The sequence below is a fragment of the Carassius gibelio genome, chromosome B17 (genome assembly GCF_023724105.1).
Source record: "Carassius gibelio isolate Cgi1373 ecotype wild population from Czech Republic chromosome B17, carGib1.2-hapl.c, whole genome shotgun sequence".
NCBI lineage: Eukaryota > Metazoa > Chordata > Actinopteri > Cypriniformes > Cyprinidae > Carassius > Carassius gibelio.
In genome coordinates, this window is record NC_068412.1 from 26,527,908 (window position 1) to 26,551,115 (window position 23,208).

The 23,208-nt window shown below is 33.4% G+C and overlaps 1 protein-coding gene across 1 annotated transcript in view; it reads left to right on the plus strand.

The window, feature by feature from the left end:
- The window catches only part of LOC127976151 (kelch-like protein 29), a 120,887-nt gene that overhangs the window by 90,868 nt on the left and 6,811 nt on the right, over nucleotides 1-23,208 (plus strand). Inside the window, exons 12-13 of the mRNA XM_052580361.1 lie at nucleotides 15,061-15,254; nucleotides 22,405-22,549. Of these exons, the coding sequence (XP_052436321.1) occupies nucleotides 15,061-15,254; nucleotides 22,405-22,549 (339 nt within the window). The remainder of the gene's footprint in view (nucleotides 1-15,060; nucleotides 15,255-22,404; nucleotides 22,550-23,208) is intronic.

The window sequence follows — 23,208 nt, forward strand, 5'->3', positions numbered from 1 at the left end:
CCTAGAATAAATAAAAGCTTGTCGCAGTTCATTCTCCCCGAAGGATATTTGTGATGTTTTTGTTCAATTTTGGCTGAACGGGCATCTCGGAGTGTGTTTTAAAAGGCTCCCTGTGGATGCAGCTCGGTGGGTTTTGGAATTGAGGATATATGCACCTCTCTAATTGCCAAAGGCGATTTATTTATTTTTTTTGCTAGTGCAAGTTAAGTGAATAAATGAAATAGCGAGTGATGGGTAACATTATGCAAGTAGGCTACTTGTTTGGCTGGTTTTCAGTCATTTTAATGCCACAAAGAAGAAAGATTTGCATAGTTACTGACTGTACTGAGCATCTCAATTGCATTTACTACAAATATTATAAGTATTATTGAGTACAAGTCCATTAGCACTGTAATGAAGCTGATATCAAGCTTTCGTCCATAATGTCTGAATTATATTCCAGTGTATGCTGTCAAGTCTGCAGGAAAATAAATGGGCTCTATTTACTTTCTTGATGCACATTCTTGGTCTTGTTCTGAAGGATTCATCATTTGCAGAAAAAAAAGAGAAATAAGACCCGACCCCCCCCACCCCCCCCATTCAATCGCATTTTTAATGCCAGTGTCATTCCTGGTCTCATTTTGCAGAATTCATTAGTGCATGTTATTTATTTATATATATATATATTACCATCCAATCAGGGCAAAAATGTAAAATAATATGTAAAATCCTAATATTTTATGCGATTTGTGATTATTATTGTTAATAATCAGGATTAGGAAAGTCAAAAAGGTATGGTAAATTTAATTTCCTTGTTACAGAATGTAGACTGCTACAGAAAGGAAAGATTTGCATGAAGTTTTCGGCCATTACTGAGCATCTCCATTTTATTTACCATAATTGTTGCATGCATTTTAATGAGTACAAGTACTGAACCTAATAGCATGATCATTGCATTTTTAATTTCTGAAATATGCATGAAGTGGAGCTCCGTGGCATGCCGCTCGTGTTGAGACAGCTGTATTTAGTGGGCGAAGGAATTCTCATTTTGACGGCATTATACACAAACACAGCTTGTGTATTTGCACCACATGTTCACACCGGCTCCTCAAATGTCATATTTGTGCACTGAAGCCTGCTACTAATCGTGGTGTCCGACGGCGTGCGTCTACTAACCTTTCGCAGTCTTGAAATACCACACCCCTCGAGTCCAGCCCTCCGAGAGGACGCTGATGATCCTGACAGCGTGTCCCGTTCCAGCCCAATCAGCAACACTTACTGTTTAATTGCTGTTTTATGATGGACTCTGGTCATAAAGCCACAGTCTCGCACTTTTGAGCTGTCTTTCCATGTCTTTAGCTCTGAAATTAGTGTAGGAGCGGGAGTTAAAACGAGGGGCGAGGGGTGAGCAGCGGCTCTAGGGAGTTTATTTTCTCGGTGTCATGCAGTCATGACTTTATCACTCTCACAATGCTTGCGTGATGCTCGCTAAAGCCAAATGCTCCAATTAAAGCTCTAAATCTGAACTTGAATGTGCTCTGATATAATAGGTATGTTATGTAGTCAGTTACTAAAAAGGAAATATTGTTTTGATTATTGCTATTCAGCTAAAAACATCATCAACATGGATCACCAAGTTCATACTGTAAACTTGAAATTCTAAGCATGAAATTAACTCTATTAACTTTATTAACACAAATTCCTGGTATTAATGTGAATGATTCAGCAGTGTGTGTTAATCCAAAGAAGAAAAAGTTAAATTCCAAGGTTTTAATTTATATATTAGTTTATTCTTTAATTATTTGAATGTGAAAAATAAATTCATGTTTTATTTATTTATTTAATTAAAGGAATATATATATATATATATATATATATATATATATATATATATATATATATATATATATATATATATATATATATATAATTTTTTTTTTTTTTTTTTTTAAGAATTTTATTTTATTTTATTCAGCAAGGACACATTCAATTTATTAAAGTAACAGTAAAGGCATTTATAATGTTTCAAAAATAATAATAAAAATAATGTATTCCTCAAAGAATCCTCAAAACTTTATCACAATATCCACAAAAATATAATTGTTTTTGTCATTAATAATAATCAGAAATGTTTCTTGAGCAGCGAATCAGCATAATTGAATGATTTCTGAAGATCATGTGACACTGAAGACTGGAGTTTACTGTCAGTTTACTTCTCTATGTTACAATTAAATACTAATCTAATCATGACAAACTATTTATCGTTGGAAAGGTCGAAGATTCCGAAATAGATATTTTATCGCTGTTTTTGTTACAAATGATGTAGGAAGAGTAATAGCTTAATTTAAGACAAGAGTGCACCCTTAAAAAACAAAAAGTGCCTTTTTCACTTTCATATTTTAGAAATCATAATAAAGTTCAAAATTCATTCTGTGTAAGCCATTTTCAAATCACGTCTACGATCAAAAAGGGGTGTGGCAGTTAAAGGGTTAAAATTCAGCTTTGCATCACATTAATAATTTACATTTTAAAATATATCCACATAGTGAACACTTACACCGGATGAGCAAAGGAGATTTAGGATTAGGTCCAAATCCCTGACACTGAATTTTGAGCAATATTAATGATGGTATAGGGGATGTTTAGGTTTTTAAATGCTTTTGGTTTCATGAAGATCTTTGAGTGGTTTCCCAGAGGACGAGACCAAAGTACAAGTATAGTTGCTTTCTAATGAATGGAGCGTGTTTCTGCGAGTCGGCGGTCATTGTGCCGTTCAGAGATAGAGCGTCCCACCGTGAAAACCCAACACAGCATGGGATTAAAGAGCTGATAGCTCGCCTTCATCTCTGCCGTACTTCCTCTCCGACCAAGTGCATTTTCAGACCATGACAAGACGGGACACAAATTACAGTATTTTTTTTATGTGGAGCTCTCTTTGTCTCTTAGTCAGGGTAATTTTTGACAGGAATGAAAACGAGGCCGTGAGGGACTGAAGTACAGTGCGTTCAGCTGATGAAACGTCTTTCAAAAACATTGTTATACAGTGCATGCCATTGTAAAGATCTCACTGTCTGCATGGGGTGGTTACAGTCTTTCTAAAGTAGCTTTATCATAGCAGTGTCTTTATTCTCTTTAGACCGTTGTGCACTTTGTGAGGCCACAGCTGGCATTTAATGGGCATCTCCTGATCCGTTCGTTTCCTCTGCGTCAATGATCCGCTGCGGTTCGTCCAAACATGATAAAAACAGTCCTCTGCTGCTCAAGCACTGTATTTATTTCGGGAAATTCAGCGTCTTTGATGGCTGTCTGTTCCAGCCGGAGCTGGAGTGACTCCTGTAGCTGTTTGTTTGTTTTGGTGCACACGGAGCCTCATGGAAAGACTAATCGTACCCACTGTTTTTTGGATCATTGCAGATACGTAGTCGATCGAAAACATCTGTTTATCTCTGGATCGGATTGAATTTTGTGCTGTAGGAGAGGATGAGATATGAACTATGTTGTCATGCAGGACATGTCATTGTCCTCTGTTTGTGTGCACCGGGGTTATAGAAAGCTGAAACTAAATCAACTAAATAATTAAAAAATAATATATAATTTATAAATCATATATATATATATATATATATATATATATATATATATATATATATATATATATATATATATTAGGGCCGGGACTTTAACGCGTTAATTGAGATTAATTAATTACACAAAAAATAATGCGTTAACTAAGATTAATTAATTTCAGAAAAAAAAATTCCCGCATTTTTAATAACTTATTTTTGCACTGCGGAACGTTTCTCACTGGATGAGTTTCGGCGGGACCGATTATACTGGAGCACCAACTAGCGTTCGTATATCACCGCAGCACACATCGAGCCTCAAGTATCACCTCAACGCAAAACATATAGCAGCTAGCGTGGACTTTACACTTTATGTTGAACTATGTATTATTTTGTTGGTGCAACAGTTTATGTTGAACTCTTTATTGTTTTGGTCAAGGTTATTGAGAGTTGGACTTAGTATGTTATTGCCTCTGAAGCAACAGAGAGATGTTTTCTAATAGTCAGTGTTTCCAATGTTCTGAATGTAATTGACAGTATTGTGTTTTACTTAAAAAACACTTTACAGAAGGTTCCAGCACCAATAAGCTTCCTGAATTTCTGAAATGTACTATTTCTAAATAGTTTCTAAATATGCTATTGCTACACTTCATGGCAAAAATTGCAGTGGTCTGCTAGACTTGGTTGAACAAAAATAAACAAGATTTTGTTGCTTAAGCTTATGTATTCAGTCATTATTCAATCGTATACTATAAATCCATGTGAAAAAAATTACTTCTCACTGTTCTCAGGTCAAATATTTATATGCGATTAAAATGCGATTAATTTCGATTAATTAATTACAAAGCCTCTAATTAATTAGATTAATTTTTTTAATCGAGTCCCGGCCCTAATGTGTATATATATATATATATATATATATATATGTAATAAACATTTATAAATTAAATAAATATTTCCATATATTATTAAAAATAAAAATATCAATAAAAATAAACAACAGAACATATAAAAAAATTTATACGATTTTGAAATATTAATAAAAAACATTTTAATAAAACTATATTAGTCAAGCACTAAAATAACACTGATGTAAAGGGATCAGAAATATATATATATATATATATATATATATATATATATATATATATATATATATATATATATATATATATATATATATATATATATATATATATATAAAAACAAATTAATTGGAAACATTTGAAGTTGGTTTCCTCGTGACATTTGCGCAGGTTGGTTGAAGGCAAAGTCTAAAATTAACTTTTTAACACTTTCTAATGGTGTGTGAATTTTATACATATTTATTAGTGAATTTTTTCCTCACATTTGGCACTTGGCGAGTGATAATTTTGTCAAAGCCGGCCTGATGACATCCTGTGATTTCTTTTCCGCTTGTGTCTAATTGAAGGTTTTTTTTTCAGGTTGTTCTGGGAAATCACAGACATTGACCTTGGACTGATTTCCGTTAACATCAGTTTATCATTCATGCAATATTTATTCAGCTTATTTGGTCAATGAATAGACTCAAAAATACTCTTGACCTGCTAATGTAGCCATTTTCTGTGATCTTTTAATTATAAACCACCTCTCAGGACTCATTAAAAACAGTTTCAAAAGCAGAAAAATGTATGTTCAAATTCTCCCTTTAGATTTTAACTTGAGCATTTCATATACAATGCAAATGCATATAATATTTTTGTAATGGTATTTTTTCCTTTACTTCTTTTACACTTTATGATGAAAATATGAGTTTGCCTCAAGGTTGCTACATTGTTTCTAGAATGGTTTTAATGGATGGTTGCTAGAATGTTACCCTTTCAATAGGCTTTTAGATTTTCTTTTTTAAATTGTGCTATTTATGAAAATTACACACATTTATCATTTTCCCTGATGCAAAAAAAAAAAAAAAAAAGAACCCATTGTTGTCAAAAGCAAGTCACATTATTGTAATGATTTTAATTTAAATCAGAAAGCAAAATATTTTAATAGTGATGCAACATCTACAACTCAAGGGTGTGTGTGTACGTTTAGGCACATATTTTATTATATTAGCTGTTGACCAAAACATATTCAAGCTACAGATATATAATGTATAATATAGTATAATTAAAGTGCACGATCTGAACTTTAATTTGATGGAATTCACATCAATATTGGAGGAAATGTTTAGGAATTACAGCTCTTTAATGTGTACCTGCCCCTTTTTCAGTGGACCATAAGTAATTGGACAGTTGACTCAAAAGCTGTTTCATGGACAGATGTGGCTCATTCCTGCATTATTTCTACATCAGTTATGCAGGTATCTCGGCGAAGGAGAAGTGCTCACAAACATAGTTTTAGACAGATTTGTGAACAATATTTGAGATAAATAAGCCTTTTGTGTAAATAGAAAAAAAGTCTTAGATCTTTGAGCTCCGTTACCAGGTTTAAAAAGCTTAGGAGTTACAAATATTTTTATACACAAAGTCCCATATTTACAAGGGCTTAAATGAAACTGGACAACTTAATATAGGCCTAAGCATAAATAAATTGTAAATGTATAATATTTTGTTGAGAATTCTTTGAAGTCTAGACTCATGGACATCAGCAGAGACTGGGTTTCTTCTTCTTTGTGATGTTTTGCCAGGTCTTTACTGAAGCGGACTTCAGTGGTTGTTTGCTTGTTGCTCTTTCTGCCTTTAGTTTTGTCTCCAGCGAGTTAAATGCAGCTCAATCAGGTTCAGATCAGGAGACTGATTTGGCCATTGAAGAATATTCCACTTTTGTACCTTCAAAAACTCCTAGGTTGATTTTGTCGTATGTTTTGGGCCATTGTCTGTGTGTACTATGAAGCGCCACCCAATCAGCTTTGTGCATTATAATATATTGATACTACGGGCCATTGAACGCTTGAATCTGATTGGCTGACGAACGTTCTGAGGTGTGCAATTATTTTCTGGAAAACGCACGGCGAACGTAGTTCCAGGCAGCTTTCTTGACCGCATTACAGTTCCTTATCACATTCATTCATAACTGCATTAAGAATGCTATCAACGGCTCAAGCCTCCGTTACCAGCTTTAAAATGAGGTTTTGGTACTAGCTAAAGAGACATTGGATGAGAAGCGGAAGAAATAATCCTACTCACAATTGAGATTTAGGTACAAAAACCGGACGAATCCCTTTAAATATATCATCTGATCGATGTCTAGAGATGTGGTAACCTTAGTATAAGCGGAATAATTGACTCCGGGAGTCATATGTATATATATATGTATCATTATTCATTAAATAACATTACACTAATGATAATATTGGCTTCGCTGTCTTTAGACACTAAAAGATGCATGACCATATTCCTCTACAACCTGCTGTATTATTCTGAAGGGGCAAAGGCGTTTATCACAATCAATCTGGCAAAGAGATCTGACAAGATCAATGGGTCTCGTGTGTTTTGGCTGGTTTTCAAACTCGCAGCTGGACCGTACATCAGCCGTCTACCTCTCAGATGAGGGAAAGTGATTAGACCGCAGCGCTGGCCATGTATTTTAAGGAAAAACATAACGGATGGAGATGGGAAGACATTGATCAGCGGCTCCCTCCGGCAGATTTACGGCTTTTACAGCTGAGCAGAGCGCCGCTCAAAGAGAGAGCAGACGTAACCTTGACACGGGAGCCGCTCCAGAGCTGGATGGATTATATATAGAAAGGTCTGTGACTGGCCGTGTGTGTGTGTGTGTGTATGTGTGTGTGCTTTTGGCCTGGCGTGACTCTCTAATCCCGTCTCTCACTGATGGATGGATGGCGAACTGCCCCTCAGGTCGCTCGCCCTCAATACCCAGCAAACGATGATAGGGATGTGCACAACTACATCTTTTCAAAACCAAGTTGTCTTGAGAAATCCTCGTGTTATTGTTTCACGTGGCGATGCTACAGGTTTTAGAGCACTTTCTCCATGTTTTGGTCCTCTCCGTGCTGAATGTGCCCTGCTTTTACCAAGACAAATGGAAAGTCCATCTGTATTTTGGCTCTCTTGTTCACTGAAGTGCTCAAGAAATGACACAAGTTCCTGTGTTGTAACCTTGGCCCAGTTTATCATTGTTACCTGACTGACACGTTTAAACTTGCTAAAGTGCAGTCACTACAGTTCGAGGTCACATTTAAAGTGCATCTGTGATTCAACATGAAATCAGTTTTTACTGTGCTTACTTTCTTAAAGGTCACCACTGAAACATGTTTGTGATTATCTGCACACGCTCATATTGTTCCAAAGCCGTAATTTGCATTTTCTTTTGTGAGACAAGTGTTATTGTTAACTAAACTAAAACTAAAGGAATTAAAAGTTTTCTTTAATTGAAAGCTGAAATAAAATAAAGTATAATATTATTTGAAAACCTAAATATGTATTTATTAATTAATTTACTTTTATTTTATTTTATGCAGTACCATAGCAGTAAATGTTGTATCTCTTTTAAAATATGCTGATTTATACATGTAAAAAAAAAATCCATAAACAAAAAAAAATCATGCTATATATATATATATATATATATATATATATATATATATATATATATATATATATATATATATATATATATATATATATATATATATAATTTAATTATAGAAATAGAAAAAACCTAGAATTAGAAATAGAAATATAAAAAGATAAAATAAATGACAAAAATACAAAAGCAAAAAACTAAATAAAAAATGTAACAAATTAAAATACTGTTTAAGCTTAAAATATAAAGACAATGTTGATTCAAAATATGATTAAATACTTTTAATAATCACACATAATCCTAAAATAACAATTAGTAGAACACAAAGGAAGATATTTTTTAAAAAGTAAACTGGGGTCACTGGGGTGTTTGGAACACAGCACTCTTCAGAATATTTCCTTTTGTGTTCTAAAGAAATTTGTAATTAATGGGTGCGCTATCACTTTAAGAAAGTTAGTCTTCTACTGAATAGTTAGTGATTAGAGAAGAACTGAATATTCATAGGCCTGCAATAAATTAACATGTTAATCCAAGGTGTCTTAAAGGGTTTGGCATGATTTATGTGATGAAAAAAAAAAATATATATATAAAGCCATTTGTGGTACTTCTAGAAGAGCAACCTTTGTTTGTCCATGTAAGTGTATAGAATGTGTGTGTGTGTGTGTGAGAGAGAGAGTGTGTGTGTGTGTGGGGGGGGGGGGGGGGGTGTTAATGGTGTGTGTGTGTGTGTGTGAGAGAGAGAGAGAGAGAGAGAGAGAGGGGTGTTAATGGGGGGTGTGTGTGAGTGTGTATTCCTCCTGTGCTCTGTGTTGGCTCCGTTGTTCTGGGTGTCAGACTTTTGCAGGAAACAAACAAACATATCTGTGTTGACAAGCAAAAGCAAAAGCTGTTTGTTTGGTAGTCATGTATCAAAATGTATCCAAATTAAGTTGTTGTTGACATAATATATGTGTGTGTACTTTGTATATTTAGTATGTATATATAAATACACACACATACAATACATATTTTGAAAATATTTACATGTATTTGTTCATATAATTTATATGTTAATATTTAAATGTATTTTTCTTAAACATATGCATGCCTGTGTGTGTACACAGTTCTCACACATATATTTTGTAATGAGAATATATATATATATTTTTTGTAATGAGAATATATATATATATATATATATATATATATATATATATATATATATATATATATATATATATATCTTGTATATATATATATATATATATATATATATATATATATATATATATATAGAGAGAGAGAGAGAGAGAGAGAGAGAGAGAGAGAGAGAGAGAGAGAGAGAGAGAGAGAGAGAGAGAGAGAGAGAGAGAGAGAGAGAGAGAGAGAGAGAGAGAGAGAGAGGGACAAAAATATATATAATTTTTTAAAATAATTTTTTATTGTATGTCCTCTTTCACTAATTTGAGTTTCCTGTTTGAGCTCAGCGCAGACTCTTTTTTTACGAGGCCTGAGTAACCGTAGATGAAGATACGGCATCATGAGTGTCACGGGTTTGACTGACCGTCGACTCGCTGCTTCAGCACATGTTCATGTGAAATCTAACCGTCCCATCTGCCTCGGCTGCAGGCGTGTTTGCATGCGAGTTATTCTGCTCACCTGTCACTCAGAGAATTCACAGCAGGTTTTACAGCACTGTGAACGCTGCGGGAGCAACATCAGCCTGTTTGCTTAAGTTGAGTCATTTACAGACACCACCAAAATAAATATGAATGTGACTGATATTTATAGAACCAAATGCTAATTAACAACAAGTCAATGAGGGAAAGTTTTTGTGAACCTCTCAGGTTTCTCACGTGGAGAGTAAGAAATAGATGACTAGAACAGGAAAATTGAAAATTTGTTATGACATACTTTAAATGTTGACGTGACCAAAAAAAAAGTTTTCAAAAACAAGTTCTATTTTCAAAGTGGATTATTTTATTTCAAGTTTGAATGTGATTGGTAATGGCATATATTGTTAACTGGTTGCCAATAGATAAAACAAATAAATGAGATTGATTAAAAACCGATACAGAAGTTATCTTAAAATACATAAAGACATAAAAGTTATCTTAAAATAAACAAGTAAATGAGTAAATAAATAGTATTATAATTAGTATAAAGCATAATAATGGAACATAATATAAACCAAACATTTTAGGCACATTTAAAATCAGTGTTATTTTGTGTTATTTTTATATCATTTATATACTTATCACACCTTTTATTAATATTTATGAATTAGCTTTGATTTCTGTTTTGTTTCTATTTATATTTTACTTTTTGAATTTGATTTCTATATTATATATATATATATATATATATATATATATATATATATATATATATATATATATATATATATATATATATATATATATATATGTATTTTTTTTTTTTTTTAAGAAGTAAAAAATTAAGATTTTATTTTAATTTTTTTTTTTTTTTTTTTGACATCAGTGTTTATTAGTTATTTTTAGTTAAAGTGCAGTTTTAGTTTATTTCCAGTAAGTAAGTTTAGTGCTTTGACACAAATGTTTTTCAGTTCAGTAATGCCAAGGCAATATTTTAAATTTTTACTTTAGATTTCATTTTTTATCTAATATTAAAATATATTTCAGTGTTATCTAGTCAGCCAAAATGTTTGATTATTTTTGATAATAATAATAATAATAATGTTCTAGGTGACTGCCAGAGCATAGAAAGTCAGTTAATTGACAGGCTTATTGTTTAAGTTGTGTAACTCAAGTTAACTTTAAAAAGTATAACTGTTCTTGTTATTTATGGAAGCAGATGGCTGCGAGTTAATGACATTGTATATGTACGTTTTATAGATTAGCAAAGAGAGAAAAATAATTTTCACCTGGATTTCTCATCATAAGACAAAGAAGAAAACAATTCCGGCTAATTAAAGCAGAATCTGTCTCAAAGCCACATACTGTATGCTAGAAAAGTCACATGACTGCAGGTGGTTCATCGCTAATTGCTATAATTCGTATAAGGCTCCTTTTAAATGAGGAAAACTGAGACATAATCATTTTTCATTTGTTCCACAGATGTCTTTATTTATAACCGCACTTTCATCGAGCGAGTGTCTGCCTCGTATGATTGGTTCCTTCCTGTACGCGGCTGTAAAAGTCTCATTAAAGAAGAGGCAGAAGTGTCCCGATAACACTCTCCCTCTGTGTAATTAATGACAATGAAGCACACGCTTCTGAGTAAATATCCGCTCACCGGCCATCTGCTTTAACACAGCACTGTTTATGCGAAAAACATCTACTAATACATTTAAGCATGATTCATACTATTAACACTTTTAATTCTTGGGGTTAGTGATATGAAGTGATTAGAATTTTTCTCCACAATTGACTGATTCCTCAAATCATGTTTCATGTTAAGGAGAGATGAAAAAAATATTGTCTTACTAATTTCTTCTTTCTTTTCCAGTGCAAATAGTCTGTATATATGTGTGTTGTACACGCACACACTCACATAAAATAAATACATAAAACATATATTTCGTAAAATAAACAGAGTATTATAAACAGAGTATTACTAAATAAATAAATTGATTGATTTAGATTTTTTTTAGCATTTTATATATGTGTGTGTGTGTGTGTATACTAAAATGAATAAATAAATTGAGTAGAAACAAACAATCATGTAACAACTAAATATTTTCCCCTATAAAAAATTATATATATTTTTTTATAAAAATAAATACTATACTGTTTGTGTGTATTATTAAAATATCTTACATAATACTATTTAATATTTCAATGTTAAAAGAAGTGTAATATATATGTATTAATATTATGTAAATGTAAAAAAAATGATATACACACTTAAACTGCACAATACAACACACTTTAGAAATGATATATGTATGTGTGTGTGTGTGTGTGTGTGTGTGTGTGTGTGTGTGTATAAATAAATATATTAGGGCTGCCCCCAACTATTAAGATTTTTCTGGTGGACCAGTCGTCGTTCATGTTAAACGGTTAGTCGACTAATTGCACATTTATATTAATAAACCTTAAAAAGTAGTAATTACTGTTTAATTGCCTGTGTAACTCACAAATAAGTTTATTATTGATGATTATACCAGCGTGCACATCGCACATTATTATAGGTTCATGTTAGAGCTACTACTAACTACTATTAGTAGTTCCAGTAAATCCATATTTGATTAATTCGATGAATGATAGGCGAGCGTTTGGATGCCCTGGCCGATGTAGTCTACTGTATATTAATGCATAGAGCAGCTGTTAACGATCTTTCATCGCAGAATGCATGACTTGGCCACTTTCTGTGGATTTTTTTTCTTTCTGGAACTAAGGGACTAAAAATAATTTGGTCGACTAAAAGCATGCGTACACGGTGCGTTTTTTGTTGTCGTACGAGTTCGTACGAGTTTTTTCAATCGTGTGGAAATCGCGTATGCTCGTATGGTCGCGGCTCGTATCATTTGCGATGAATTACGAGACGAGCAGAGTGGCTTACGAGCACTTCCCGACCTCCCGGTCATTTTTAAACATGTCTGAAAAGTTTTTGAGCTATCGGTTTGAATTCGTGATATGTGCGCGGTTGAACGAGCCGATTTGTTGATTTATCTGAAGTTGACCAATCACGAACTAGGAAAACCACAGAAGAAGAGGAAGACGGCGAGTTCACTTCGTGCAATTGCTTCTGGAATTTGCAGGTTGTAAAATCGTGTCGTATATCATCTCGTCTGTACGATTTTCAGATAAACTCACTCGTGCTGTGTGCATGGACATACAATCTTCCAACCATCCGAATTTGCGCCATGTACGCCCGCCTTAAATCTGTTCGTGTCGACTAACGGTTAGTGAACTATTAGGGGGCAGCCCTACTATATGTATATATATTTGTATAATTATCATACAGTATGATAATCCCCCCAAAAACATATCAATTCCACAACTTCACTGCTTATTTCTTTAACTGGATGTGGCCTTTTTAACGTGATCCTCATGTAATCCTGGGACACACTCGCAGATGTTGGAAGCACTTGGTAAATTTTGATTGTGCAAAATGATACAAGATTTTTACTGAGGAGCGGAGCAACCCAGATTTCAGCTCAGATGCTGCTCTGATTCCTACAGGAGGACCGGTGGGAGACATCAGGAGATTGCATGTTAGAGAGCGAAAATTGAGCAGGGAATGAGCCGCGGTCGCGCTCGCTGACTGAGACCATTATGAGTCTTAATGGAGGAGCAGAAACGTGTTTGGAGACGGCGGTGGAGTCTCGCTTATCTTTAACAGAGACCGAGTGCGGTGAAGATTGCTGGAGAAGTTTATCTCGTTCGCCTCACTGAAGGGAAATGCAGGACAAATCTCACGAGCAAAACCCCGCAGCACAGTAACATGCATAAATTAAAGGAATATTTCAGGGTATTTTCACCTTAATGTCTATAGAGAGTTGACTGAGCAGGCAGGTGCGCCGGAGGCTTTCATGCACCAATGTGCAGACTCTGCTTCTGTTAAAGAGTTTCAAATAACTGCAGTTTTGTAGCTTTGCACTCATTTATAAACATTTTCAATGTCCTGTATTCTCCATTTTCATCATCTGATCATTTGCTGTAGAAAAGCACCACACTTCAAAAAAGTGATTTTAAATCATGACACATTAACTTGAGAAGTAGAAGTAGATTACAGTCCCAGAAGTCTTGTTTCAAAATGAATCGAGTTGATGCCTAAAAAAAATCCCTGCCAATGGGGTCAAATAAATTACATTTATTTTTCTGATCCCCTTTAAAGATTTTTAAGTTCTTGTTTAAAAACACATCATTTTAATATAGTTTTCACAAAACAGGATTTAAAGGGATAGTTCAATATTTTATTTGATTTTGCGTTTCAAGTAAATTTTTCTTGTAATGTATAATGTATAGATATTTGTACTGAAAAATAAGAACAATAATACTGAGTACAAAAATAATTGTTTAAAGCAGTACACATACATATATCTTGTATATTGTAATAATTTAAAGATAATTTTATATTTGTTAATATTTATTATTTAATAATTTAGTAAATGTATGCATACACTTAAAATTATATGCATGATATTTATGAAATATATTTTTATATTGCAGAATTAAATGTTATGCATTAAAATACTTTTTTTTTTATTTAAATGTGATTATTTAAATAATATTACATACAATATTTAATAGCATATTATGAGTTTATATATAATAATAAAATATTTATATATATAATTTTATATTTGTTCATGTTTATTAGTTAATAATTTAGTAAATGTATGCATACACTTAAAAGTATATGTATGATATTTATGAAATATATTTTTATATTGCAGAATTAAATGTTATGCATTAAAATATATTAAAAAATAGTTTATTTATTTAAAAGTGATTATTTAAATAATATTACATACAATATTTAATAGTATATTATGTTTATATATAATAATAAAATATTTATAATTATTTTGTATTTGATAGGAATCTTAATAGTCCTTAATTTTCTGTATCCTATATATAAATAGTTTTTTTCTTCTTCTTGAAATGGGAGAGGGACACTATTTGTGACAATCAGCCATGCATTTTTTATACAATCTCTTTGTACTTTTGTGTAAATGCAGGAGTTTTCATAAATAATATTTTCCTAGGGCCAGTAAGAAACTCATTCAAACCCTCACAATATACTCTCATATTCTTGATGCTTTATCAGGCGTGAAGTGGAAACTCACTGATACGACCCATGGGTACCGTTTAAAGATCCATGGGCCACGTCTTTTTATTCAGGCTGACTTTAATAGTCATTTATCCCAGAAATATGAGTGCTGTTAGTGGGTTTGGGTGTTTGCCAGGGTGTTTGTGAGACTTTTTACCCTACATAAGAGCAGTCAGAATCGAATAGAGCATTATTCTGTCTAAAACGGTGTTTTGAATTCTGCTCTTTCTGATAGTCCACGATGAATGGCGTTTCATTTTCTCTCCAGGTACGACACCATCACTAACCAGTGGGAGATGGTGGCTCCTTTGCCCAAACCTGTCCATTCTGCGGCGGCGACTGTGTGTGGAGGGAAGATCTATGTGTTTGGAGGAGTGAACGAGGCCGGCCGCTCTGCTGGAGTACTTCAGTCATATGTGCCTCAAACCAACGCCTGGAGCTTTATTGAGTCGCCCATGATCGGTAAGAGCGCTCGGGACAATTACTGAAGTGCAAACTCTGCTCCTCACCTGCTGCCTATGGGAGCTTATACAGTATATACACTACTGTTCGCAAGTGGTGGAGTCAGTATGAAGTATTTTTATTCAGCAAGGATATATTTCATTAATGTGTGAGAATTAGTAAATGCTATTCTTTTGGAATTTTTATTCAGTGAAGAATGCAGAAGAATCTGAATCAGCGCAACTGTTCGTGCAACATTGATAGTAATCATAAATGTTTATTGAGCAGCAAATCAGCATATTAAAATGATTTCTGAAGGATCATGTGATGCTGAAAATTCAGCTGCACATCACAGGAATAAATGACATTTTTGCTTAGAAAACGGTTATTTCAACTCATTATAATATCTGTATTTTTGTACCTGTATTTTAAATCAAATAAATGCAGCCTTGGTGAGCATAATAAAAAAAAATATATATATATATATATATATATATATATATATATATATATATATATATAAATCCAAACTTTTGAACAGTAGTGTATATATAAATGTACAGAAATATAGTGTTGCAGAAGCAATATAAAAAGACCCGAACTGCATCTATGAAATTAACCATTTTAGGTAAGAAAATGTCCATGCATCATGCATCATGCATCATGCATGCACAGTCCCACGTCCCACATCGGATGCATATTATGTCTAAAGTTTTGCATTGGACAGTTTTGAAACTGAGAAAGTAAGTTCATGGTATTTCACTGGTATTTGACTTCATTAGTGCTTGGCATTTTGACACGCTCAGAGATCCTGAGCTTGTGGGTGGAGGGACACTCAAGGGGAAAGAAACTTTATTTTCTTCAGTCTCGGTGGCAAAAGCAGCCCTGAGGGACACCGAGCAGCGGGAGCAGGACTCGGGCGTTTCATTGCAGCTGAAAAAGCAAGCGTTTCCCCATTAGTGCAGAAATAAGTGTGGATTTCAAAAAGCACACAGAGCTCCTCTCAAATCTCCCTGAAACCAGCTTCATCTGCCATTTATAGTTGCTAAAAACAAGTTATTTTGGATATCCACCTGACTGCTGCAAGTCGTTCTCAGCGACACGTTTGACATTTGATATATACAGTCACACTGATTAGTTAAAATTAACTAACAATGACAAATATTTGAAAGTGTTTACTGTTTTAATCTTATTAAACGTTAATATCAACATTTACCAATGCATTAAAATCACTGTTCAGAGAACTGTACTGTACGAGAACTAACAATAAACAGTTGTGTTTTTCATAACTAACATTAACAAAGATTATTAAATATTGAGACAAATTTACTGCTCATTGTTCGTTAATGCAATAAAACAATATGTATTTTGTTTATATGGGTTGATTTTTGGACCAATTAGATTTTACTGTCACTTTAAAATGTCTTAAAGTGAGTTTGGTCAAATTATGATAATAAAAAGTAATCTAATGGTATAACAAAAGCTTTAAGAATAATTTTAATATCATTTATATTAAATATGGACACGGAAAAATGGAAAAACAGAAATCATGAAACTTCAAAAGTCTATTCTATTTTATTTTTTTATATTTTTGGGAGTAAAACATAAACATAAAACATATTTGAAGTACATTTAGCCAGAATATACTATTTCACTCTTCAGTCTCGGGATTCCAAAATAAGAGTCCCTATGTGTTTTGGTTTTGTTATATGTATATACAAAGACAAAATATTGTTTAAAGATATATTTTGCTAGTTGCAGCTGTTTATTGCTGTTCTTTAAGCACACTTTTGTATCTGCAAGCTCTAATATAAGTCAGCAAGGTTTGTAAAGCTCATGCATCAGATAGTTCATGAATAATGCGAATCGGTTGATAGCAGTCTTGGTGAAGCTTGTGGGCATTTATTTTCTAGTCATGCATGAACAGCTTGTATCTGCTTGAATGGGGTTAGTCCGAAATCTCTAAAAGAGTATTTTTGGTTCAGCTAATGGGCGCGTGTGTTATTTAGCAAAGCGACCCGCCGAGTCCTTTGATGGCGACGGCGTTTTACAGCAACAAACTGACCAGAAGTTGTTTGTTTTTAATGAGTTTTCCAGAATCCTCCAGCAGTTGTCAGTGTGAATAGAGCTGCACTGCATAGCTAGCGTCTCTGCTGACATGAAGTGCACGGATAATGAAAACTCAACCTTAGCTAGTAACTAGTTTCTTGTGTCATGCATTTCTCTTTAACAGCTTCCCATCTCTTGTCCTCTCTGCCTCATTTTTGGCTGATTTGTAGGTTCTTCAAAGGGTTTAAAGTCTGTTTTAATCATTTTGAATGGCATTTAAATATAACAAAAGACTTAATTATGATTTCAAGAGCTATTATTAAAGTTCAAAAGGATGTGATTTCATAAATAAAAGCGCTGCATAGCACTATACGCTGCATTTCAGAGCTCTTTACAGTCAGTGAATACAGTGCATTTATGCCTAATGATAGCTATAATTAACCCTCTGCGTATTTTTTTTTGAGATTATATGGTATTAAATTATATTTATGGAATAGTTATGATGCATTTTTTACCTGTTAACAACTTTTTCATCACAGACCTGAAAAACAGACTCTTTCTTTTAATTCATATTTTTTTCAAAGAAGACACTTGGCAGATTATTGCAAAAAGATCAAAAAATGTAAACAAACTTTTTCATTTTGTTTTTTTTACATTTTATATGAAATGTATATTTTCCAAAACGTGTTTTATTCTAAAGCTGCAAGAAAATATTTTAATTTCATGAATCTAAACAATGTATTAAAAAGAGCTTTCGGTAAGATTGTTTTATTTATTTATTTTTATTTTTTAATTAAGTTTCACAATGATCACAATGATATTAAAATAACTGTCAATTAAAATCTTTAAACATCTTGTATAGACTTTGCTTTAGTTATTTTCTCTCTTATTATACTGCAGCCTTGTTTTCACTTTGAAAATAGCCATGGAAACAAACAAGCTGTTATTTTCTGATGCTTTTCTCTCAGTGAGTTTAGAAGATTATATATATATATATATTATATATGTCTTCATGTTCTTTTTTTAAGATGGAAGGATGCCACTATGATATTTCATTCATAGATCCACATTACTGTATTGGATTGTAATATTTCTGGTTTGATATATTTTTATTCCATTATTACTCTTAATACAGTTTGTCCAGATTTGAGTATTTGTAAAAAAATATATATATATATATATAATATATATTATAATTATATAATAATATTATATAATTTTTTTTTCTTGTTTATACAGTAGGTATTGTATATACTGTATTACAGTATGATTTTGCCATTAAATAACCATCGAAACATACAAACAAGGTATTTTTTTCTCTCGTTCTCATTGCTCTCAGTGAGACTGTATATAGCGCACGAGTCATATGGACTACTTTCAAGGTGTTTCTTGCTGTTTCTTGTTCTTTTCGGAGCTGGAAAGATGCCACTATGATTTGTGTAAAGATTCTCCTTTTTAGTTCCACAGAAGTAATAACAGCATACAGGTTCAGAGCGACACGAGAGTGAGTAAATAATGATAGAGTTGTCATTTCTGTGGATTGAACTCTTCCTCCAGCCAGTGTTGATGTTTGCATGGAACCAAACCAACCGAACGTGAATTATGTCACATGAGAGTTCTTCAGACAGTGATATATGAGCGCTTCTGACATTCAGCTCCACAGCTGACGGCAGACGTTCACTCGCATGTGTGCAGGGCCAAACACGTACGGCTATATAGACGAACATTTAGAGCCAGTGACTCAAAGTTCAGAGCCGGCGGCTGACATCATCTCCAAAGGCCAGCTGCATGTGAGAAGAACATGATATTTGGATTATTGTGAAGGGCTTGAGCGATCTGGAAAGGTCATCGGAGATGTCAAGTGTTGCAGGTGGATAATGAACTCTTGAGGGTTTCAGCCGGTAACGTCATCTCGGCCCGAGCGCTTATTGATTTCGATGTTGCTATGAACCGTGAGGTGCTTATTGATTCTGATGTCGCTGTGGACATTGTGGCCCAGGGATCATATGTTTATTGCAGCCGTGTTTGTGTAAGAACAAGCAAAGGCTCAAATACAAAGCACCCCAGTCTTCATTGTCTTGTTATTTGACTTCCGACTCGATCGATAAAGCCATGGAAACGGTCAACAGTAATAGAGGAACTAAAATGACTGTGGAGCATAATAAAATAATGTAATTGCGGAGTAGGACAGTAAAGACTAGAGGTTGAAGATGTGGGGACGTGACGGAAAGGTTGTGGGTTCAAACCCAACAATGACTGATCACAATATATGTTTATATTGATTTATATTTTTCAAATGTGACCGTAAAGACATTTATACTGAAATGAGATTTCTATTTCAAATAAATGCTGTTATTTTGAACTTTATTTATTCAAATAATCAAAAAATAAATCACAATTTCCAAAGAAATATGAAGCAGCAGAACTGTTTTCAATATTGATAATATATAGAAATATGTTTCTTGAGTAGCAAATCAAATCAACAAGACTGGAGTAATGATGCTGAAAGTTCAGCTTTGAGCAAAAATATAAATTACATTTTAAAATCTATTCAAACAGAAAACGGTTCTTTTAAATTGTAAAAATATTGTAAAAAAATTACTGACTGTTTTTGCATAAATGCAGTCTTGGTGAGCAGAAGAGACTTCTTTCAATAAATTAAAACGTAGTCTTTTTCAGAATGTTTTCTAGATAAAGTATATATAAAAAAGCACATTAAAATTATACATTTAGGAGAGAATCAACACTTCATGCAATAGTGTTTTTTTTTTGTAGATTGCATTGCATATGCAATGTATTTGTCTTATTGCACTTGCAGATTTTTCACACTTGTTTGAGCTCGTGCTCAAATGCACTCGTGTTAAAGATGCATTCTCTGAAAGCAAGTCTTAAACATGTATGCAGTGTTGCTTCTGAACAAAATGTTGTTTTTAAGGACTTTTAGATATTTTGATTACAAATATTTGACAAATCCTCATTAAGAGTAGTATTTTTTGCAATGTTGGTTATGCAATGGCACATTGTGCGCAAAAAAAAAAAACGATTAGATCTGCCGTGGAGAAGCTTGATTTGGTCAGTCAGCAGTAAGAGGTTGCTCTCTCCGTTGACAGTCAGTGATCTGCTTAATATTTCCATTTGCAATTATTCATCTCTGTGCGTCTTATCGGCAGGGAAGGGCATTGTCAGCTCCGCCGTCTGTGAATGACAACACCTTCCTCCCGCTGGCAGGCTTATTGTGTTTGACAGGCCAGAAAACGCAGTGGGACAGGCTCGCGCTCACACTGCACTGTATTGTGTTTAACATGTAAATAAAGCAGCCGTGGCCATGAAATGCACCGGGAGATGAAGGTCTTTGGTGTTTGAGACACATTCGTGGAAGTGTGAAACTTTGTTTAACTGTAAAAGGGCCGTCGCTGTGTGTGTGAAATATTCCTTCAAGAGCCCCATTTAGTAGTTGTGGCACATGAGCGAGGATGAGAGATTGACACTTCAGCGCCCAGCAGGAGACGGCAGACGCACGCGGTATGATAGGGGGCGCTGAAAGTCACGCTCAAACGTGTGTGGTCAGGCGCAGAACTGATGCCTAAAGGAGATTCAATCAAGAAATTCTGAAAGTTCAGAAAAAAACTCTAGAAAGGTAGAAGTTGAATCTCATGAAAACATCTCTAGGTCACATTTCACCACATTTAAGAGTTTACTGCAAAATAACTATTAAATTATTAATTATTTATATTTTATGGATGAGTCCAAACTATTTGTATATATAATTTGATTTGTATAATTTTTAATATATAAATAATATATAAATGTAATTAATAAATATTATTTCTGATTATTTATTTTTTTTGCATTTATGTATTATAATGCAAATAATGCATGATTTAATGAATAATGCAATTACATTTTCTGTTATTTAAATATTCCTTTAATTACAAAATTTACAATTTAAATAACATATATTCTTGCATTACAATAATTCCATAATTATAGTTTTTAAATATTTAAATATTAAGCAAATAATTTATTTATTTATTCATTCATTAATTTTTTGTTTTGTTTTGTTTATCACACAGATAATGTAAAAAAAAAAAAAAATTAAGCCAAAGAATATATGTATATATATATATTTATGTAACTCTTTTTATTATTATTATTATTATTCTTTTAAAATGTATTCTTTTACTATTGGGTGGAATATGACCTGCATGGTTCTTAACCGGTTTTGTGAGATTTACTCGTGGACTGTAGTGATTTTCTTCTGTTTGTCATGTGCTTAGAGCACCGCTTAGCTCTGATAGATTAAGTAAGATCACAGATTTCCCTTGTTTAGCGTTCAGTTTTGCCTATTGCACTGGACTGCATGCACACTTTTATTTTTGACCATTATTTGTTTACCTTTCCTCCTCTTTTCTCTGTTTTTTACATTATCCGTAATATCTGTTCTTCCCGAGAAGTCTCACTCCAAATCTGAAAAGGCTCAAGATTTAATTAGCTCAATGTTCTCGCGTCTCTCTTCAGCGGCTGAGGTTGAAGTCACAGCTGCTGGGTTGAATGTGAATTCAATTCAATTTGCCACTCAATTATTTATGTGTTTTCTCCTGCTTGATTACTTGAATCAAAGAAGTTAACCGCATTCATGCCAACATAATGTGCTGGAAAAGGGCTATTGATTTACAATTGGACAGTCGACACAATGACCTCAGCTGTTATTGTTAGACTCGTATTCTGTTGAAATTAATAAGCTGTTGCTTGGCTTTCTCAATAAATGAAACGTAATATGCTTACTGTTTACCTCTCTGCTGCACAATGGGTTTTGTGATTTTGTTTATTTGATGAGGTACGATGCCTTTTAACAAGACATTAATCTGAAGTCAACATGAAGCCAGTTGACCTTATTTACTTTAATATGTTTTCCTGGTCCTACTCTGAATGATTCATCCATGCACATTATTCCTGAGGATAAAAAACATTAAAATCTTTCATCAGCTGCTTCTTAGCCACTGCTTGCATGCAAGCTTGTGATACAAAATGCAGTGCATTTGCTTATGGACATTAAAGAGATTTTAAAAATGGGTTTCCTTTAGGCTTTTGACCTTTTGTGTTTTATTCGCCCATTGTTCAGATAACAAATACGCTCCTGCTGTGACTCTGAATGGCTATATCTTCATCCTGGGAGGAGCGTATGCCAGAGCCACCACCATCTACGACCCTGAGAAGGGAAACATCAAAGCAGGACCCAACATGAACCACTCCAGACAGTTCTGCAGGTGAGACCAGCATACACACCACCATCTGTCCATGGAGAGATCTGGATGGACAGCTACTACTCACTCATGGCTACTCAAACTTTCATGTGCATTGATGGTTCTTTCAATAGAGCTGAAAAGAGGTTAACTGCACAAATCTACGCTTGTTAATGGTGCTTCAGTATTACTATTCTATTGCCAAGCCTTGCCTAACAACACACGTAACTCAGTTTTACATATTTCAAAAAACTTTCAGATTAAATGCTATTTAATTAGTTGAGGATTGCATTAAATAGATTATACTTTTATGATAAAAAAAATTATTATTTAGTAAAAGGTGGTATTATACATCTTTGGGCTGAGTTTCCGTTGCATTTCAATCATTTCACAGGCATTTTCTTTGGCATTTTGAGCACTTTGAAACAGTGAATCATTTTACAAAGCATCTGGTTCAGTTGATTCAGAGCTTCAAAAAGCTTAGTTTCTCCCATCGCTACAAAATGCCAAATTCTGCCAGTAAATTAGTCATGCCAGCTATGTGACTTATTTATTGGTTCAGCAAACCAAATTTCTTGATTTCTTATTCAGCAAACTTTCAAGAAGAAAGATAATAAATTGATCTGTCATTTTAGTTATATATATATATATATATATATATATATGTGTGTGTGTGTGTGTGT